A 16,373-nucleotide genomic window follows, 5' to 3' on the forward strand; every position below is an offset into this window, starting at 1 on the left:
AAAAAAAAATGAGGCGGGTGAACAGTAAAAACGCTCACTGGAAATTGCCTTTCCTGCCGGACGGATTTTACGAAAATGGGCATAACTTCTTCGTCCGAACTCCGAATGAGATGAAACGAAGTGCGTAAGGTAACTAACTAAAAGGGCTTTCCATGGATATATTATTGGCCACACAAATAATTTGTGTGCTAGGAGATATGACCCTCCAAAGTAGACCCTCGAAAAAGGCTTCACTTGGAAATTTCGGATTTTGATACGGTTGCTCTAAAATTTGGGTTAGACCCATTTCCCACTCAATTTGACCCCCTAAACAAGAATATGAAGTCGGATTTTCGAAAAACGAAATGGATCTTTTTATATACAGCTAAACAAGTTTCCGGTAACTTCCGAAGCACATTTTAAAGAACTTTTTGGGTCAAATTCAAATATAATCATTTCATTAAGTTTTCGACTCCAAACTCATATGTGAGGCTCTAGTTTCACTCTATCATTTTCCGAGTCGTTACATTCTTGATCTTCCTTCTTCGGAAATTTGCCATTTCAAGTATATCTAATTGATAATAGGCTCTAGTTTCCTTTGGTAATTGGTGTATTCTGAGGTATATCTGTGGATTAGTAATTTTGTGGCTATACTTTGAAAGAGAGTCAGCCACAAAATTTGCTTCTCGGAAGGTGTGTTTGCATTTGAACTCATGTGTTTGTCTTGTAAGGGCCTTCAGTTTCAGAAGTTGTGTGTTAATGCTCCAATGGGGGTTGGCTTTGTTCTCTATACAATCTACCAAGAGTTGTGAGTCCATCTCCAAAATGACCTTCCTGTATCCTAGCTCTAGTGACCAGGTCATCCCAAAAAGAGCTGCTGCCACCTCTGCTTGATGATTAGAACCTTCCCCCAAAGGAGTTGCAAAAGCTAGCAACATTTCTCCAAATTGGTCTCTTATGATGCCTCCAGCTCCAATTTTGCCGGGATTCCCTAAGGCACTGCCATCAGTGTTAATTTTAACCCAGTCATCTAGAGGTTTGATCCACTTGACCACGATTACTTTTGTGTCATGAGAGCATTTTCCCCCCAGCTGAATCAGCTCCCCCCAGCGTGAAGGCCATTTGATATGAGGAAAACATGTCGTCATTAATTTGTAATTGTCCTTGTAGACTGCATATTTGACCCTACTAATGTTTGATTGTTTCCCTCCATGTTTGCTGGCACATCTATTTTTCCAGAGGTTCCAACAAATGAAAATTGGTGTAGCTTGCAATAGCAGCCTGTGTGCTTCGTTGTTGGACTTAGCTGACCACCATTGCATGATGAGTTGGGGTAAGGAGCTGTGATGTGTGATGATTCCCGCTGGTGTAGCAAAGCTCTTCCATACGTTGGTAGCAAAATCTCCATTATTGAAGGTGTGCTCTATAGTGTCCAAACCTTGCCTGTTACAACAACAAAAACAATTGGTACGCTCATTGCCAAAGCTTGTTAGTTTTTCGTTAGAAGGAAATTTACCACGTAAAACTCTCTACAAAAGAAAAGAACTTTTAAAGGGGATACTCTTACGCCAAACAAGGGAGTTGAAGTTAGTCTTGTTCCTCTTCTCCCTGATCACGTTCCATGCAGAGGAGCAGCTGAAGTTGCCATCACTGTTAGGTTTCCAAACAACTTGGTCTGGGATGCCCTGCTGAATGTAGAGTTCTGTGGCTAGGATGTTGGCAAGCTGATTGTTAGGGGCCTGTTGCAGGGGCATGTTCAGGTTCCATTGTCCCTCGAGCAAAAATTCTGCTACAGTGATCTGGTTGAACCTGTTACTGCCAGTGGACTGGTACGCCAGAGGTCCCACTCCAAGCCAATTGTCCCACCAAAAGGAACAATTGCCTGAGTTTAGTTTCCAATGAATATGTTCCTCAACTTTATGTTTGTTGTGCATCATGTGTTTCCATGTCAAAGACTCTCCTATATCCCATTTTTTACTAATAAGATTAGACCGTTGACAATATTTGGCTTTCAAAAAAACCCCCACAGGGTATGTTTGGATCTGAAAATCCACCATTGTTTGTACTGAAAGGACTTGCAGACATCCTTAAGATTCCTCATCCGTACACCCCCCTCATCATAAGGAAAGCTTAGATTTTTCCACGAAGCCCAATGGTATTTTTTCTTCTCATTCCTCCATCCCCAATAGAAGTCTGTCATGATGCTCTGGGTCTATTTTAGGACAGTACTAGGGGGGGTTATAGCTGCTAGCAGGTGAATAGGAAGAGATTGCAACACATGCTTAACTAGAATTGCTCTACCACCATAGCTTAACAATTTAGTGTGCCAACCTGTGATCCTGCAAAGCACTTTGTTAATAAGATCAGAAAAGTAAATAATCCTAGGTCTACCAACAAATAGAGGACAGCCAAGGTAAGTGATAGGGCCCTTCTTTTGTCTAAAGCCAGTGATCCTTTTAATTCTGTCTATCGTGCTGTTGAAGGCATTAGGATGGACCATAAAGTGGCTTTTATCAGAGGTCTCCTCATATAAGTTCAAGGTTTGCATAATAAGTTTCAGAGTTTTTTGTCTCCCCGAAGTGAATAGAATAATATCATCTGCGAAACTTAAATGATTAACTTGAGGGCCTCTGGGTTCCATCACAAAACCATGGTAGTCAGGATTACTATGGAGTCTGTTCAGGGATCTAGAAAGGACCTCCGCACCTAAAATAAATAGGGCAGGAGATAAAGGATCGCCTTGCTTCAAACCTCTGGTGGAGTGGAAGAAACCATGTCTTTTGCCATTGACAATAATAGAATACCAATTGTTGGCCATGATCCTCCAAACCATATCAATAAATATCTCATGAAATCCCATTTTTCTCAACACCAAGCATATATAAGACCAAGAGACCCTATCATACGCTTTTGCCATGTCAAGTTTAATAATGACATTGCTACCAATATTTGGTTTCCTGATCTGATGAATGATCTCTTGAGCCAGCATAATATTTTCTGATATACTTCTCCCCTTGACGAACCCAGACTGATTAAGAGAAATCAGGTTAGGTAGAATAGGACCCAGTCTAAAGCTCACTAGTTTAGAAATGATCTTACTAGTGAAGTTGCTTAGACTGATGGGTCTGAACTCTGTCAGCTTGTTGGGATTGCTTACTTTAGGAAGAAGAACTATACAGGAGTGAGAAAAATATTTAGGAATCATTTGTCCACGAAAGAAGGCATGAATGACACCAAGAAGATCATGTTTGATAATATGCCAACATTTCTGAAAGAATAAACCATTCATCCCGTCCGGACTAGCTGCAGAGTTAGGATTCATGGAGAACACAACTTCCTTCAATTCTTCCAGGTTAGGCACGGCAGTAAGGGTATTATTGTGCTCTTGACTGACCATTCTGGGAATACCATTGATGACCTCCTCATTGATAACCTTATCCCCTCCTGTAAAGATATTTTGGAAGTGGGCACAAGCAGCTTCAGCAATATTGTCATCTCCCTGTATCCTTTCTCCATCCTCTCCGATAATGGTATGAATAAACAGTCTTCTTCTTCTTCCCCTTATCAGTGAATGGAAATATTTTGTATTTGCATCACCTTCTTTAAACCAATGTAATTGAGTTTTTTGTTTCAAATTGGAATCCTCCATTTTCAGAAACCTGATGTACTCGGCATTCAGTTTGTGAAGGTCTGTCCTGTTGGTCTCACTATGTGTATGAATGAGGTTTTCCTCAGCAGCCCTGACCTTCTCTTCATACTCCTTGACTTTAATGAAAATATCACCAAATTCCCCCCTAGACCAAGAGCTAAGGGTGTTGGATAACCTTTTCAATTTTTGATGAAACTTCCACATGTTATTCCCTTCTACAGGTCTGTCCCAACAGGCTTTAACAATGTCATTGAAATTAGGTTGGTCTGTCCAGCAGTTGAGAAATTTAAAGTACTTGATGTGGTCCTCTTCTCTAGATATCATTTCCATCAATAGGGGGCAGTGATCAGAACCTACAGAAGGGAGATGAGTGATGGTGGTTTGGGGCATTTTCTCCAGCCAAGAGTCATTTACCATAGCTCTGTCTAGTCTTTTCCATACCCTGCTGTGTATACCCCTTTTGTTAGACCATGTAAACTTCTGACCACTGAAGCCGAGGTCCATCAGACCACACGCTTCAATTATGGCTATGAACTCCAAACTCTTCCTCATGTTGTAGGGAACCCCTCCCAGCTTCTCATCCATGGAAGTGATAACATTATAATCACCAACTGCACACCAAGGAGAATTGGCTGTAACATTAGCCTGTTGTAACATTCTGTCCCAGAGAGGTCTTCGAAGGAGATCCTTGCACTTGGCATAAATAAATGTGGTAGTGAACTGAGTTTGCAACTCATTATGAGCAATTTCACAAGTAACATGCTGGTCATCCTCTTCAAGTATTTTGCAGTCAATATTTAAGTTCCAAAATAACCATATCTTACCGTTACAGTTGCTCATAGCATGATCCATAACAAGTTGGTGTCAAAATATTTGGACATGAGTACTGTCAGAGAATGGTTCCAGTATAGCTATAAGTGAAATATGATGCATATTCTTGAGCATTTTGAGTCTTTCCATAACCCCTTGGGTGTTAATCCCCCTTACATTCCATATAAGAGTACTGATCATTGGGAGGATTTGGAAATAAAGAGCCTGGTGTTAGGTCTGCCTGCAGTGGCAGAAATAAATTTTTGCCCTTTGGTATTTTTGAATCTGTCATAGTGAAGTCCCCTAGGTGATAATCCTTGTTGACTTGCTACCTGATGTATTTCCTCTTTTAGATCATTGGCATTGTGAGGACTAAAGGCTTTAATCAAGAGCTCAGTAGTCTCATCATCATCATCCTGATTTTGTATAGATTGATTATCTATATCTAGCTCATCCTCAGAATTCTCCACCTCATATTCATCAATATCTGGCACATAGTTTACCTTGCCTGCTGTAGCTCTGTCTGGAGGATCTTTGTGAGGGGGGGTAAGATACTGAGTTTGCAGGGGGGTAATATCCATACCCTGCATATCATCCACCATAATAAACTTCTTACAGTTGTTGTCCAGATTATTCTGTTCTTCCTGCTGGTTTTGCTCAGTTCCTTGCTGTGCATGTAATTTTTTCTTAGCTGCTTCCCTCCTCTTTTTACTAGGCTTATTCTTGCTCTTTGGGGTAGTTCCTTGTTTGCTAGTACTGGCTTTGGACCCCATATCTTTTGCCATAGCTGCCCCTCTTGGATTGTGATTCTCCCCTTTGCCAGCCAGTTGCTTGAAGTTATCAATCTCTGGTACTTCACTGGCCTGAGCAGTATGTTTCTTCTGCCCTTTTCTAGTATTGTTACCCTGTTGTTCATTTGTACATTTTGCAGATTCTGTCTGTTGCTGTAGTTTCTGTTGTTGCTGTGTGTTATGTTGTTGCACAGTAGTGGTTGCAGAGGCTCTAAGGTCTGGATTATGGTCAGTGTGTACCCCCTCATGCAAAACATGAGTCAAATTCCCCCCTTTGGATACCCCTTCCTACATGTTAGAAAGTTTCTCCTGACTACCCCCATCCATCCCTCCTTCAACTTCATCATTGCATTCAATAGACACATTATTAGGGTGTGTGGGGATTGGGAGCATTGAGTCAATACCTGTGCTCTTGCTATATTCCTTGTTGCCATTCTGTGTTACTTGTTTTGTTTGGTTAGGGCCTGTTACAGACCTGTTTTGTGTCTCTTGTGCTTGCACCCTTCCATTGCTGGTATGTTCCTCCTTTCCTTCATTATGAGCTTCCTGCATATTTAGATTAGTAAATGAATTATGGCTAGGATTATTTGATATACCTGTATGCTGAATTGCCATCCTTTTTTGTGGTGAAGTTGGTCTCCAAATTGTATTTTGGACTCTTTCTTCTGGTTGCTTGTTGTGTTTCCTTTTTTGTGTTTGCCATTCCTCCTCCCTTTGCTGTACAACTTGCCTTTGGGTGCTAGCCTCCTTGTTCCTTTGATTGTGCTCCTCTTCTTTTCCTTTTTCCTTGGCCTGGTTGTTGTCATTGCCATTTTTCAATTGTTCCCCTTTGTTTTTGTCCTTCTTTTCTGCCTCCAGCTCCTTTCTTTTTTTTAATTCCTCATCCCTTATTTTGAAGTTGCACTCATATACCATGTGCCCTTGGTGTTTGCAATATTCACAATATGGAGGAATACTTTCTTATTCAATGGTTTGCCACCTTCCAATGGTAAGGTCCTCCTCATCCAATCCAATCCATACATGCCTCGGTCTAGCCTTAGTTAGGTCCACCTGGACTTTCACTTTGGCCATGCTAGCTCTGGTTCTCTTAATGGAGGCTGTGTCAAGATAAAGAACCTTGCCTATAGGAGATAATAGTGGTGTTATAAATTCCTTTTTGAAACAATGCCATGGTAAGCCTGGGAGGAGTATCCATATAGGTACAATAGGTGTTTCTTCTTCTGGTGTGAAGTTTGGAGTCCAGGTCTGTATCCTCATGAGTTTACCCTCGATCGTCATCCTTTGTTGTGTCCAAACTGTATTATAATCCAACTCATTTTCCAAGTCAATAAATACATGTCGTGCATTCTAATGAGCTATATTGGCCCCCCTAGTCAGTTGAGTTTGTAGAATGAAGCTCTTTCTGATAAGTTCCATCTTAGGCATGGTACTACTAAATTTACCTATCAAGGTATATTTGCAATCCACAGCCAATTTTGTCATAAAGTCATCCATATTATAGATGATAGCAGGTAAGCCTTGTTTGGATGTGATTTTAGGAGGTACTAGTTCGATGGGATTTTCTTGTTGAGCTTGATTATGTCTAAGTCTCGCAGCCATGGTTTGAATCACTGTATAGGGGGCTGGTTCACTGTTCTGGTCCCTTTTGGTTTGCGAAGGGTTGCTAGGCGTGGTTTCATCATTGGGATGATTTGGATTATTGGTGTGCTGGCTTTTGTGAGTCTGGGGAACATGCTTTTCGAAGTTATTGGAAATTTTTGGGAAGGCATTGTGGTATTGCTCATCCTTTTGCTGAGTCTGAAAGTCTCTCCTTACCTGTTCCTGTGCAATTATACTACCTTCCTGGTGCCCCTTTGCATACAAATGGGCCTGATTTTCACTACTACCCTGAATTACATCAGTGTATTCAAGATTCAGATTAATGGATTTACCTGATTGATTCCCTTTTTTCGTTTGAACCATTGTCATGTGACTTGGTTTTGCTTCTCTGTTGTTCCTGCACTTGATTAATATCAATAGCATAACTCGAATTGAATTCCTTACCTGGTCGTTGCAGTATTCTCTTGCTGGGATTTGTATCCACAGCTTGGACTCTAAATGAGAATTGGGAAGAACTCTCCACATCAATTACTTCAACAGCTTTCTTCCTTGTGCTATCTAGATGTTCATTTTGACCCTGTCCTGTTCTCTGATCCTGTTCGTTGCCTTGTACTCCACTGTTTGTTGGATTCTTCCCCTGTAAAAATCATTTTTGGTCGTTCGATTCTTCATGGTTGTGTGGGGGGGACCCTTTGTGATTAGAATAATCACCATTGCCTTGTGCTGCATTTTTCGGCTGGTGAATGTGTGCTTGATGTGGTTGAAGATCACCCATTCTTGCTGGAGGTGCTTCTTGTACCTGTTCTTGAGTTAGATTAATGGTAATATTCGTAATAGGACTCGGCTTACCAGTAGAATTGCTTCCTTGAACCATGTCGCCGAGCAGTTCCTTGTTTAGTTCATCTCCACCACCGGAATCCTCACCGCCGGCGATTCGAGCATCCATTTTACTCGAGATTGCAGTGAGATGTACCTCTTCATCAGGGGAGTAATCCCCACTGCTCAAATCCCCTCGAATTTGTTGGGACGATGCTCGAATTTGAAGGCAGCGCTCCTGCGATTCGTTGGCGATTTGCCCAAAAATCGCGTCCTCAGATCTCACGATTGGGATGATAGAATCAATTGATTTTTTAGTATGTTGTAGCTCTTGATTAGGAGAATCATCCCCATTAACCAGCCTTTCATAAAACACATCATTAAGATATGTGGAAATATTTTTGCGAATCCCGTCTAATTCCCTCTCCGAAATCGCGATATTCATCGCTTCATTCATTCGCGAATTCACAGAGTTACTGATTGAATTAGAGGGCGATTGTGGATGGGTTTTGTTAGTCTGGTCCAGGCGCTCCTGGTAGGACTGGTCCGGCGGTCTGAAAGGTACCTCCGGCGGCTCACGTGCCATTGAGGCTAGGGAACTAGCCGTTGGGCTGTGTAGCCTTGTGCAGAACTTAGAGAGAAATTCATGAAGAGAGAGAAATTAGAGAGAGAGAAAATTTGGGTCTAGGATTTAGGGTTTAAGGTTTATGATTTATGGTTTAGGGTTTAGAGTTTAGGGTTTAGGGTTTAGGGTTTAGGGATTATGGTTGAGGGATTAGAGTTTGGGTTTAGGTTTAGGGTTTATGGTTTAGAATTTAAGAATTAGAGTTTACGGTTTAGAGATTAGGGTTTAGCATTTAGGTTTTATGTTTTAGGTTTTAGGGTTTACTAATTATAGTTTAGGGTTTAGGGTTTTGGATTAAGGGTTAGAGTTTGGGATTTAGGGTTTAAGTTCTAGGGATTTGGGTTTAGAGTTTAGGGCTTAGAGTTTAGGATTTAGGGTTTAGGGTTAAGCTTTTATGGTTTAGGGTTTAGGGTTACAAATTAGGGTTTATAGTTTACGATTTTTGTTTTAGGATTTATGGATTACAGTTTAGAATTTAGGATTTTGGGTTTAGAGTTTAGATTTAAGGTTCACAGTCTAGGGTTTACGGTTTGGGTTTTAAGGTTTAGGTTTAGTTTTTAAGGTTTAGGGTTTAGGTTTTTGGTTTTGGGTTTGGGATTTGAGTTTTAGGGTTTAGGGTTTAGAGTTTGGGTTTAGGGTTTGGGGTTTTAGGGTTTAGGGTTTAGGATTTAAAATTTATGGTTTAGGGTTTAATGTTTTGGGTTTTTGGTTAAATGTTTAAGGTTTAGCATTTACGGTTTTTCTTTTAGAGTTTATGGGTTTGGGTTATGGGTTTAGGATTTAGAGGTTAGGGTTTAGTTGTTAGGATTTAGGGATTATGGTTTAGAATTTAGGATTTTGGGTTTAGGGTTTACGGTTTAGAGTTTGTATTTAAGATTCAGGGTCTAGGGTTTACAATTTGGGGTTTAAAGTTTAGGAGGTGGATTTAGGGTTTAGAGTTTTTGGTTTAGGGTTTAGGATTTAGGGTTTTAGTGTTTAGGGTTTAGGATTTAGGATATAAAATTTATGGTTTAGGGTTAAGGTTTAGGGTTTTTGGTTAGTTGTTTAAGGTTTAGCGTTTACGGTTTAGCTTTTGGAGTTTAGGTGTTTGGCTTTATAGGTTTAGGATTTAGAGGTTAGGGTTTAGTTGTTAGGATTTAGGGTCTTAGGATTTAGGGATTAGTGTTTAGGGTTTAGGATTTAGGGTTAGGATTTGGGATTTAGGGTTTAGGGTTAAGGTTTAGGTTTTATGGTTTTGAGTTTAGGGTTTATAGGTTTAGGGTTTAGGGTTTAAGCTTTTGGCTTTTTGGTTGAGGGTTTAGGGTTTAGTACTTTACGTTTAAGGTTTGAGATTCAGGTTTTACGGTTTAAGGTTTAGGATTTAGAGTTTATGATTTAGTATTTAGGGTTTAGGGTTAGGATCTAGGTTATTATGGTTTAGGGTTTAGGGTTTAGGATTTAGCGTTTATAGTTTAGGGTTTAGGGTTTAGGGTTTAGTGTTTACGGTTTAGGATTTAGAGTTTATAGTTTAGAGTTTAAAGTTTAAAGTTTATGGTTTATGGTTTCGGGTGTAGGGTTTTGTGTTTAGGATTTACGGTTTAGGTTTAGGGTTTAGGATTAATGGTTTAGAGCTATGGTTTAAGGTTTAGGGCTAGGGTTCAGTGTTTACAGTTTAGGGTTTAGAGTTTATGGTTTTGGGTGTAGGGTTTTGAGTTAGGATTTACGGTGTAGGTTTAGGGCTTAGGATTAATGGTTTAGGGCTAGGGTTTAGGGTATAGGGTTTTTGATTTATGTATTAGGGTTTAGGGTTTATCGTTAAGGTTTAGGGTTTAGGGTAAAAGGGTTAGGGTTTAGAGTTTTGAGTTTAGAGTTGAGGTATTCAAGTTTAGCGTTTAGGGTTTATGTCTAGGGTTTAGAGTTTCGAGTTTAGGTATTCGGGTTTAGGGTTTAAGGTTTAGTATTTATGGTTTTAGGATTTTATGATTTTAGGATTTAGAGTTTTAGGGTTTAGGGTTTAGAGTTTGGAGTTTACGGTTTTGTATTTAGGCTTTAGAATTTAGGTTTTGGGGTTTAGAGTTTAAAGTTTAGGGTTAGGGTTTAGGCTTTATGGTTTTGGGTTTAGGGTTTATGGTTTATGGTTTATGGTTTATGGTTTATGGTTTATGGTTTATGGTTTATGGTTTATGGTTTATGGTTTATGGTTTATGGTTTATGGTTTATGGTTTATGGTTTATGGTTTATGGTTTATGGTTTATGGTTTATGGTTTATGGTTTATGGTTTATGGTTTATGGTTTATGGTTTATGGTTTATGGTTTATGGTTTATGGTTTATGGTTTATGGTTTATGGTTTATGGTTTATGGTTTATGGTTTATGGTTTATGGTTTATGGTTTATGGTTTATGGTTTATGGTTTATGGTTTATGGTTGGTCAAGAATTGAAGAATTAGATTTTAGGGTTTAGGGATTAGGCTTTAACATTTAGGTTTTAGGTTTTTGGGTTTACTGCTTATAGTTTAGGGTTTAGGATTAAGGGTTAGAGTTTGGGATTTAGGGTTTAAGTTTTAGGGTTTTGGGTTTATTTTTTTAGGTTAATGGTTTAGGGTTTAGGGTTACAAATTATGGTTTAGAGTTTACGATTTTTTGGTTTAGGATTTAGGGATTTTGGTTTAGAATTTAGGATTTTGGGTTTAGGGTTTAGGGTTTAGAGTTTGGATTTAATATTCAGGGTCTAGGGTTTACAGTTTGGGGTTTAAGGTTTAGGCTTAGGATTTAGGGTTTAGGGTTTAGGTTTTGGGTTTTGGGTTTAGGATTTTAGGTTTAGGGTTTAGGGTTTAGAGTTTGTGTTTAGGCTTTAGTATTTAGAATTTGAGGGTTTAGGGTTTAGGATTTATGATATAAAATTTATGGTTTAGGGTTAAGGTTTAGTGTTTTTGGTTAGGTATTTAAGGTTTTGCGTTTACGGTATAGCTTTTAGAATATAGGTGTTTGGGTTTGTGGGTTTAGGATTTAGAGGTTGGGGTTTAGTTGTTAGGATATAGGGTTTTTAGGGTTTAGGGTTTAGGGTTTATGGTTTATAGGTTTAGGGTTAGGGTTTAGGATTTAGGGTTTAGGGTTAGGGTTTAGGTTTCATGGTTTCGAGTTTATGGTTTATAGGTTTAGGGTTTAGGGTTTAGGGTTTAAGCTTTAGGCTTTATGGTTTAGGGTTTAGGGTTTAGGGTTTAGGGTTTAGTGCTTTAGATTTACAGTTTCAGATTTTGGGTATAGGCTTTAAGGTTTAGGGTTTAGAGTTTAGTATTTAGGGTTTAGGGTTTAGTGTTTAGGATTTAGGGTTTAGGGTTTATTGTTTAGGGTTTATAGTTTAGGGTTTCGCGTTTAGGGTTTAGTGTTTACGGTTTAGGATTTAGAGTTTATGGTTTAGAATTTAAAGTTTAGCGTTTATGGTTTAGGATTTAGGGTGTAGGGTTTTCAGTTTAGGATTTACGGTTTAGGTTTAGTGTTTAGGGTTAATGCTTTAGGGCTAGGGTTTAGGGTTTATGATTTAGGGTTTACAGTTTATGGTTTAGGGTTTAAGGTGTAGGGTTTCGAGTTAGGATTTACGGTTTAGGTTTACGGTTTAGGATTAATGGTTTAGGGCTAAGGTTTAGGGTATAGGGTTTTTGATTGATGTATTAGGGTTTAGTGTTTATGGTTAAGGTTTAGGATTTAGGGCTTAGGTTTAGGGTTTAGGGTTTAGAGTTTAGAGTTTTGAGTTTTGGTATTCAGGTTTAGCATTTAGGGTTTAGGTCTAGGGTTTAGAGTTTCGAGTTTAGATATTTGAGTTTAGGGTTTAAGGTTTAGTATTTATGGTTTAGGATTTATGATTTAGGGTTTAGAGTTTTGGGTTTAGGGTTTAGAGTTTAGAGTTTAGGGTTTTGGATTTAGGGTTTAGAATTTTGGATTTGGGGTTTAGGGATTAGGGTTTAGAGTTTTGAGTTTAGGGTTAGGGTTTAGGTTTTATGGTTTTGGGTTTCGGGTTTCGGGTTTAGATTTTAATATTTAGGGTTAGGGTTTAGGCTTTGTGGTTTTGGGTTTAGGGTTTAGGGTTTATGATTTAGGATTTATAGTTTATGGTTTAGGGTTTAGAGCTTGGGGTTTAGGTTTTAGGGTTTAGGATTTATGGTTTAGGGAATAGTGTTTGGGTTTAGTGTTAGGGTTTATGGTTTAGAATTTAAGAATTAGAGTGTAGGGTTTAGGGATTGGGGTTTAGCATTTAGGTTTTATGTTTTAGGGTTTACTGCTTATAGTTTAGGGTGTAGGGTTTGGGATTAAGGGTTAGAGTTTGGATTCAGGGTTTAGGTTTTAGGGTTTTAGGTTTAGTGTTTTGGGTTGAGGTTTTAGGGTTTTAGGTTTAGTGTTTTGGGTTTAGGATTTAGGATTTAGGGTTTAGGGTTAAGCTTTTCTGGTTTAGGGTTTCAAATTATGGTTTAGAGTTTACGATTTTGGTTTAGGATTTAGAGATTACGATTTAGAATTTAGGATTTTGGGTTTAGGGTTTATGGTTTTGAGTTTGGATTTAAGATTCAGGGTCTAGGGTTTACGATTTGGGGTTTAAGGTTTAGGTTTAGGATTTAGGGTTTAGGGTTTAGGTTTTGGGTTTTTGGTTCGGGATTTTAGGTTTAGGGTTTAGGGTTTAGGGTTTAGAGTTTTAGGTTTAGGCTTTAGGATTTAGGATTTATGATATAAAATATATGGTTTAGGGTTAAGGTTTAGGGTTTTTGGTTAGGTGTTTAAGATTTAGCGTTCACGGTTTTGCTTTTAGCGGTTAGGGGTTTGGGTTTATTCAGTTTATGATTTAGAGGTTAGGGTTTAGTTGTTAGGATATAGGGTTTTAGGGTTTAGGGTTTACGGTGTAGGGTTTAGGGTTTAGGGTTTAGGGTTTAGGATTTGTGATTTAGGGATTAGGGTTAGGGTTTAGGTTTTAGGGTTTCAAGTTTAGGGTTTATATGATTAGGGTTTAGGGTTTAGGGTTTAAGCTTTAGGATTTATGGTTTAGGGTTTAGGGTTTAGGGTTTAGAGTTTGTTCTTTAGGTTTAAGGTTTTAGATTTTGGGTTTATGGTTTAAGGATTAGGGTTTTGAATTTAGGATTTAGGATTTAGGGTTTAGGGTTAGGATCTAGGTTATTATGGTTTAGGGTTTAGGGTTTAGGATTTGGGGTTTAGGGTTTATGGTTTAGGGTTTATAGTTTTGGGTTTTTGGTTTAGGGTTTAGTGTTTCCGGTTTAGGATTTAGAGTTTATGGTTTAGAGTTTAGAGTTTAAAGTTTAGGGTTTAAGATTTAGGGTTTAGGGTGTAGCGTTTTTAGTTTAGGATTTACGATTTAGGTTTAGGGTTTAGGATTAATGCTTTAGGGCTAGGGTTTAGGGTTTATGATTTAGGTTTTACAGTTTATGGTTTAGAGTTTTTGGTTTAGGGTTTAAGGTGTAGGGTTTTGAGTTAGGATTTACGGTGTAGGTTTAGGGTTTAGGATTGATGGTTTAGGGCTAGGGTTTAGGGCTAGGGTTTAGGGTATAGGGTTTTTGATTTATGTATTAGGGTTTAGGGTTTATGGTTTAGGGTTTAGAGTTTAGGGTTTAGGGTTTATGGTTAAGGTTTAGGGTTTAGGATTGATGGTTTAGGGCTAGGGTTTAGGGTTTTGAGTTTAGAGTTTTGGTATTCGGGTTTAGCATTTAGGGTTTAGGTCTAGGGTTTAGGGTTTCGAGTTTAGGTATTCAGGTTTAGGGTTTAAGGTTTAGTATTTATGGTTTAGGATTTATGATTTAGGGTTTAGAGTTTTGGGTTTAGGGCTTTGGATTTAGGGTTTAGAATTTAGGGTTTGGGGTTAAGGGATTAGGTTTTAGAGTTTAGAATTTAGAGTTAGGGTTTTGGTTTTATGGTTTAGCGTTTAGAGTTTAAAGTTTAGGATTAGGGTTTAGGCTTTATGGCTTCGGGTTTTTGGTTTACGATTTAGGGTTTAGGGTTTATGGTTTAGGGTTTAGAGTTTAGGGTTTAGGTTTTAGGGTTTAGGGTTTATGGTTTATGGATTACGGTTTGGGTTTAGGGTTAGGGTTTATGGTTTAGAATTTAAGAATTACAGTTTAGGGTTTAGAGATTAGGGTTTAGCATTTAGGTTTTATGTTTTAGGGTTTACTGCTTATAGTTTAGGGTTTAGGGTTTAGGATTAATGGTTAGAGTTTGGGATTTAGGGTTTAGGTTTTAGGGTTTGGGTTTAGTGTTTTGGGATTAGGGTTTAGGATTTAGGGTTTAGGGTTAAGCTTTTCTGTTTTAGGGTTACAAATTACGATTTAGAGTTTACGAATTTTTGGTTTAGGATTTAGGGATTACGGTTTATAATTTAGGATTTTGGGATTAGGGTTTAGGGTTTAGAGTTTGGATTTAAGATTCAAGGTCTAGGGTTTACGGTTTAAGGTTTACGGTTTAGGTTTTGGGTTTAGGGTTAAGCTTTTCTGGTTTAGGGTTACAAATTATAGTTTAGAGTTTACGATTTTGGTTTTGGATTTAGGGATTACGGTTTAGAATTTAGGATTTTGGGTTTAGGGTTTACAATTTAGAATTAGGATTTAAGATTCAGGGTCTAGGGTTTTCGGTTTGGGGTTTAAGGTTTAGGTTTAGGATTTGGGGTTTAGGGTTTAGGTTTTGGGTTTTGGGTTCGGGATTTTAGGTTTAGGATTTAGAGTTTTTGGGTTAGGCTTTAGGATTTAGTGTTTTAGGGTTTAGGATTTAGGATTTATGATATAAAATTTATGGTTGAGGGTTAAGGTTTAGGGTTTTTGGTTAGGTGTTTAAGGTTTAGTGTTTACGGTTTAAATTTTAGGGTTTAGGGGTTTGGGTTTATGGGTTTAGGATTTACAGGTTAGGGTTTAGTTGTTAGGATATAGGGTTCTAGGGTTTAGGGTTTAGGGTTTAGGGTTTAGGATTTAGGATTTAGGTCTTAGGGTTAGGGTTTAGGTTATATGGTTTCGAGTTTAGGGTTTATAGGTTTAGGGTTTTGGGTTTAAGCTTTAGGCTTTATGGTTTAGGGTTTAGGGTTTAGTGCTTGGGATTTTTTTTTTTTTGTGTTTTTATGGGTTTAGGGTTTACAAATTTTATGGATGTAGTGTTTAGGGTAAAGGGGATTGTAGTTGTTTTAAATGTGTTTTTGGGTTTATAGTATTTAGTGTTTTAGGTTTAATATTTGGGTTTATAGGGTATAGGGTTTTTGATTTACGTATTAGGGTTTAAAGTTTAGGGTTAGGGTTTAGGTTTTATGTTTTTGGGTTTTGGGTTTAGGGTTTAGGATTTAGGGTTTAAGGTTTAGGGTTTATAGTTTAGGGTTTCGGGTTTAGGGTTTAGTGTTTACAGTTTAGGATTTATAGTTTATGGTTTAGAGTTTAAAGTTTAGGGTTTATGGTTTAGAGTGTAAGGTGTAGGGTTTTGTGTTTAGGATTTACGATTTAGATTTAGGGTTTAGGATTAATGCTTTAGGGCTAGGGTTTAGGGTTTAGGGCTTATGATTTAGGGTTTACAGTTTATGGTTTAGGGTTTAAGGTGTAGGGTTTTGAGTTAGGATTTACGATTTAATTTTAGGGTTTGGGATTAATGGTTTAGGGTTAGGGTTTAGGATATAGCGTTTTCGATTTATGTATTAGGGTTTAGGGTTTTAGGTTAAGGTTTAGGGTTTAGGGTTTAGGTTTAGGGTTTAGAGTTTTGAGTTTAGAGTTTTGGTATTTGGGTTTAGCATTTAGGGTTTAGGTCTAGGGTTTAGAGTTTCGAGTTTAGGTATTCAGGTCTAGGGTTTAGAGTTTAGAGCTTAGGGTTTAGAATTTAGGGTTTGGGCTTTAGGGATTAGGGTTTAGTGTTTAGAGTTTAAGGTTAGGGTTTAGGTTTTATGGTTTCGGATTTAGGGTTTAGGATTTAGGGTTTATGGTTTAGAGTTTAGGGTTTAGGTTTTAGGGTTTATGGTTTATGGTTTAGGGATTAGGGTTTGGGTTTAGGGTTAGGGTTTATGGTTTAGAATTTAAGAATTAGATTTTAGGGTTTAGGGATTAGGGTTTAGCATTTATGTTTTAGGTTTTAGGGTTTACTGCTTTTAGTTTAGGGTTTAGGGTT

General features: G+C 38.1%; 1 protein-coding gene across 1 annotated transcript; it reads right to left on the bottom strand.

Annotated features, from left to right (window-relative positions):
• Positions 1 to 4,635: 4,635 nt before the first annotated feature.
• LOC107059263 (uncharacterized protein DDB_G0290301-like) lies at positions 4,636 to 6,144 on the bottom strand. The gene is made up of 2 exons (XM_015305757.1): positions 5,634 to 6,144; positions 4,636 to 5,447 (listed from the first exon to the last, which is right to left on the bottom strand). Exons 1-2 carry the CDS (start codon positions 6,142 to 6,144, stop codon positions 4,636 to 4,638), a joined length of 1,323 nt encoding a protein of 440 aa, XP_015161243.1.
• Between the last annotated feature and the right edge of the window lie 10,229 nt (positions 6,145 to 16,373).

The sequence above is a fragment of the Solanum tuberosum genome, unplaced genomic scaffold (genome assembly GCF_000226075.1).
Source record: "Solanum tuberosum cultivar DM 1-3 516 R44 unplaced genomic scaffold, SolTub_3.0 scf01089, whole genome shotgun sequence".
NCBI lineage: Eukaryota > Viridiplantae > Streptophyta > Magnoliopsida > Solanales > Solanaceae > Solanum > Solanum tuberosum.

Excerpts from the sequence above, each read along its gene's own strand:
- LOC107059263 (XM_015305757.1), bottom strand. The coding sequence starts at position 6,144 with ATGGTATATGAGTGCAACTTCAAAATAAGGGATGAGGAATTAAAAAAA. Across the intron at positions 5,448-5,633 it reads GGAATATAGCAAGAGCACAG|ACCTTAGAGCCTCTGCAACC; the intron begins GTATTGACTCAA and ends ACCATAATCCAG.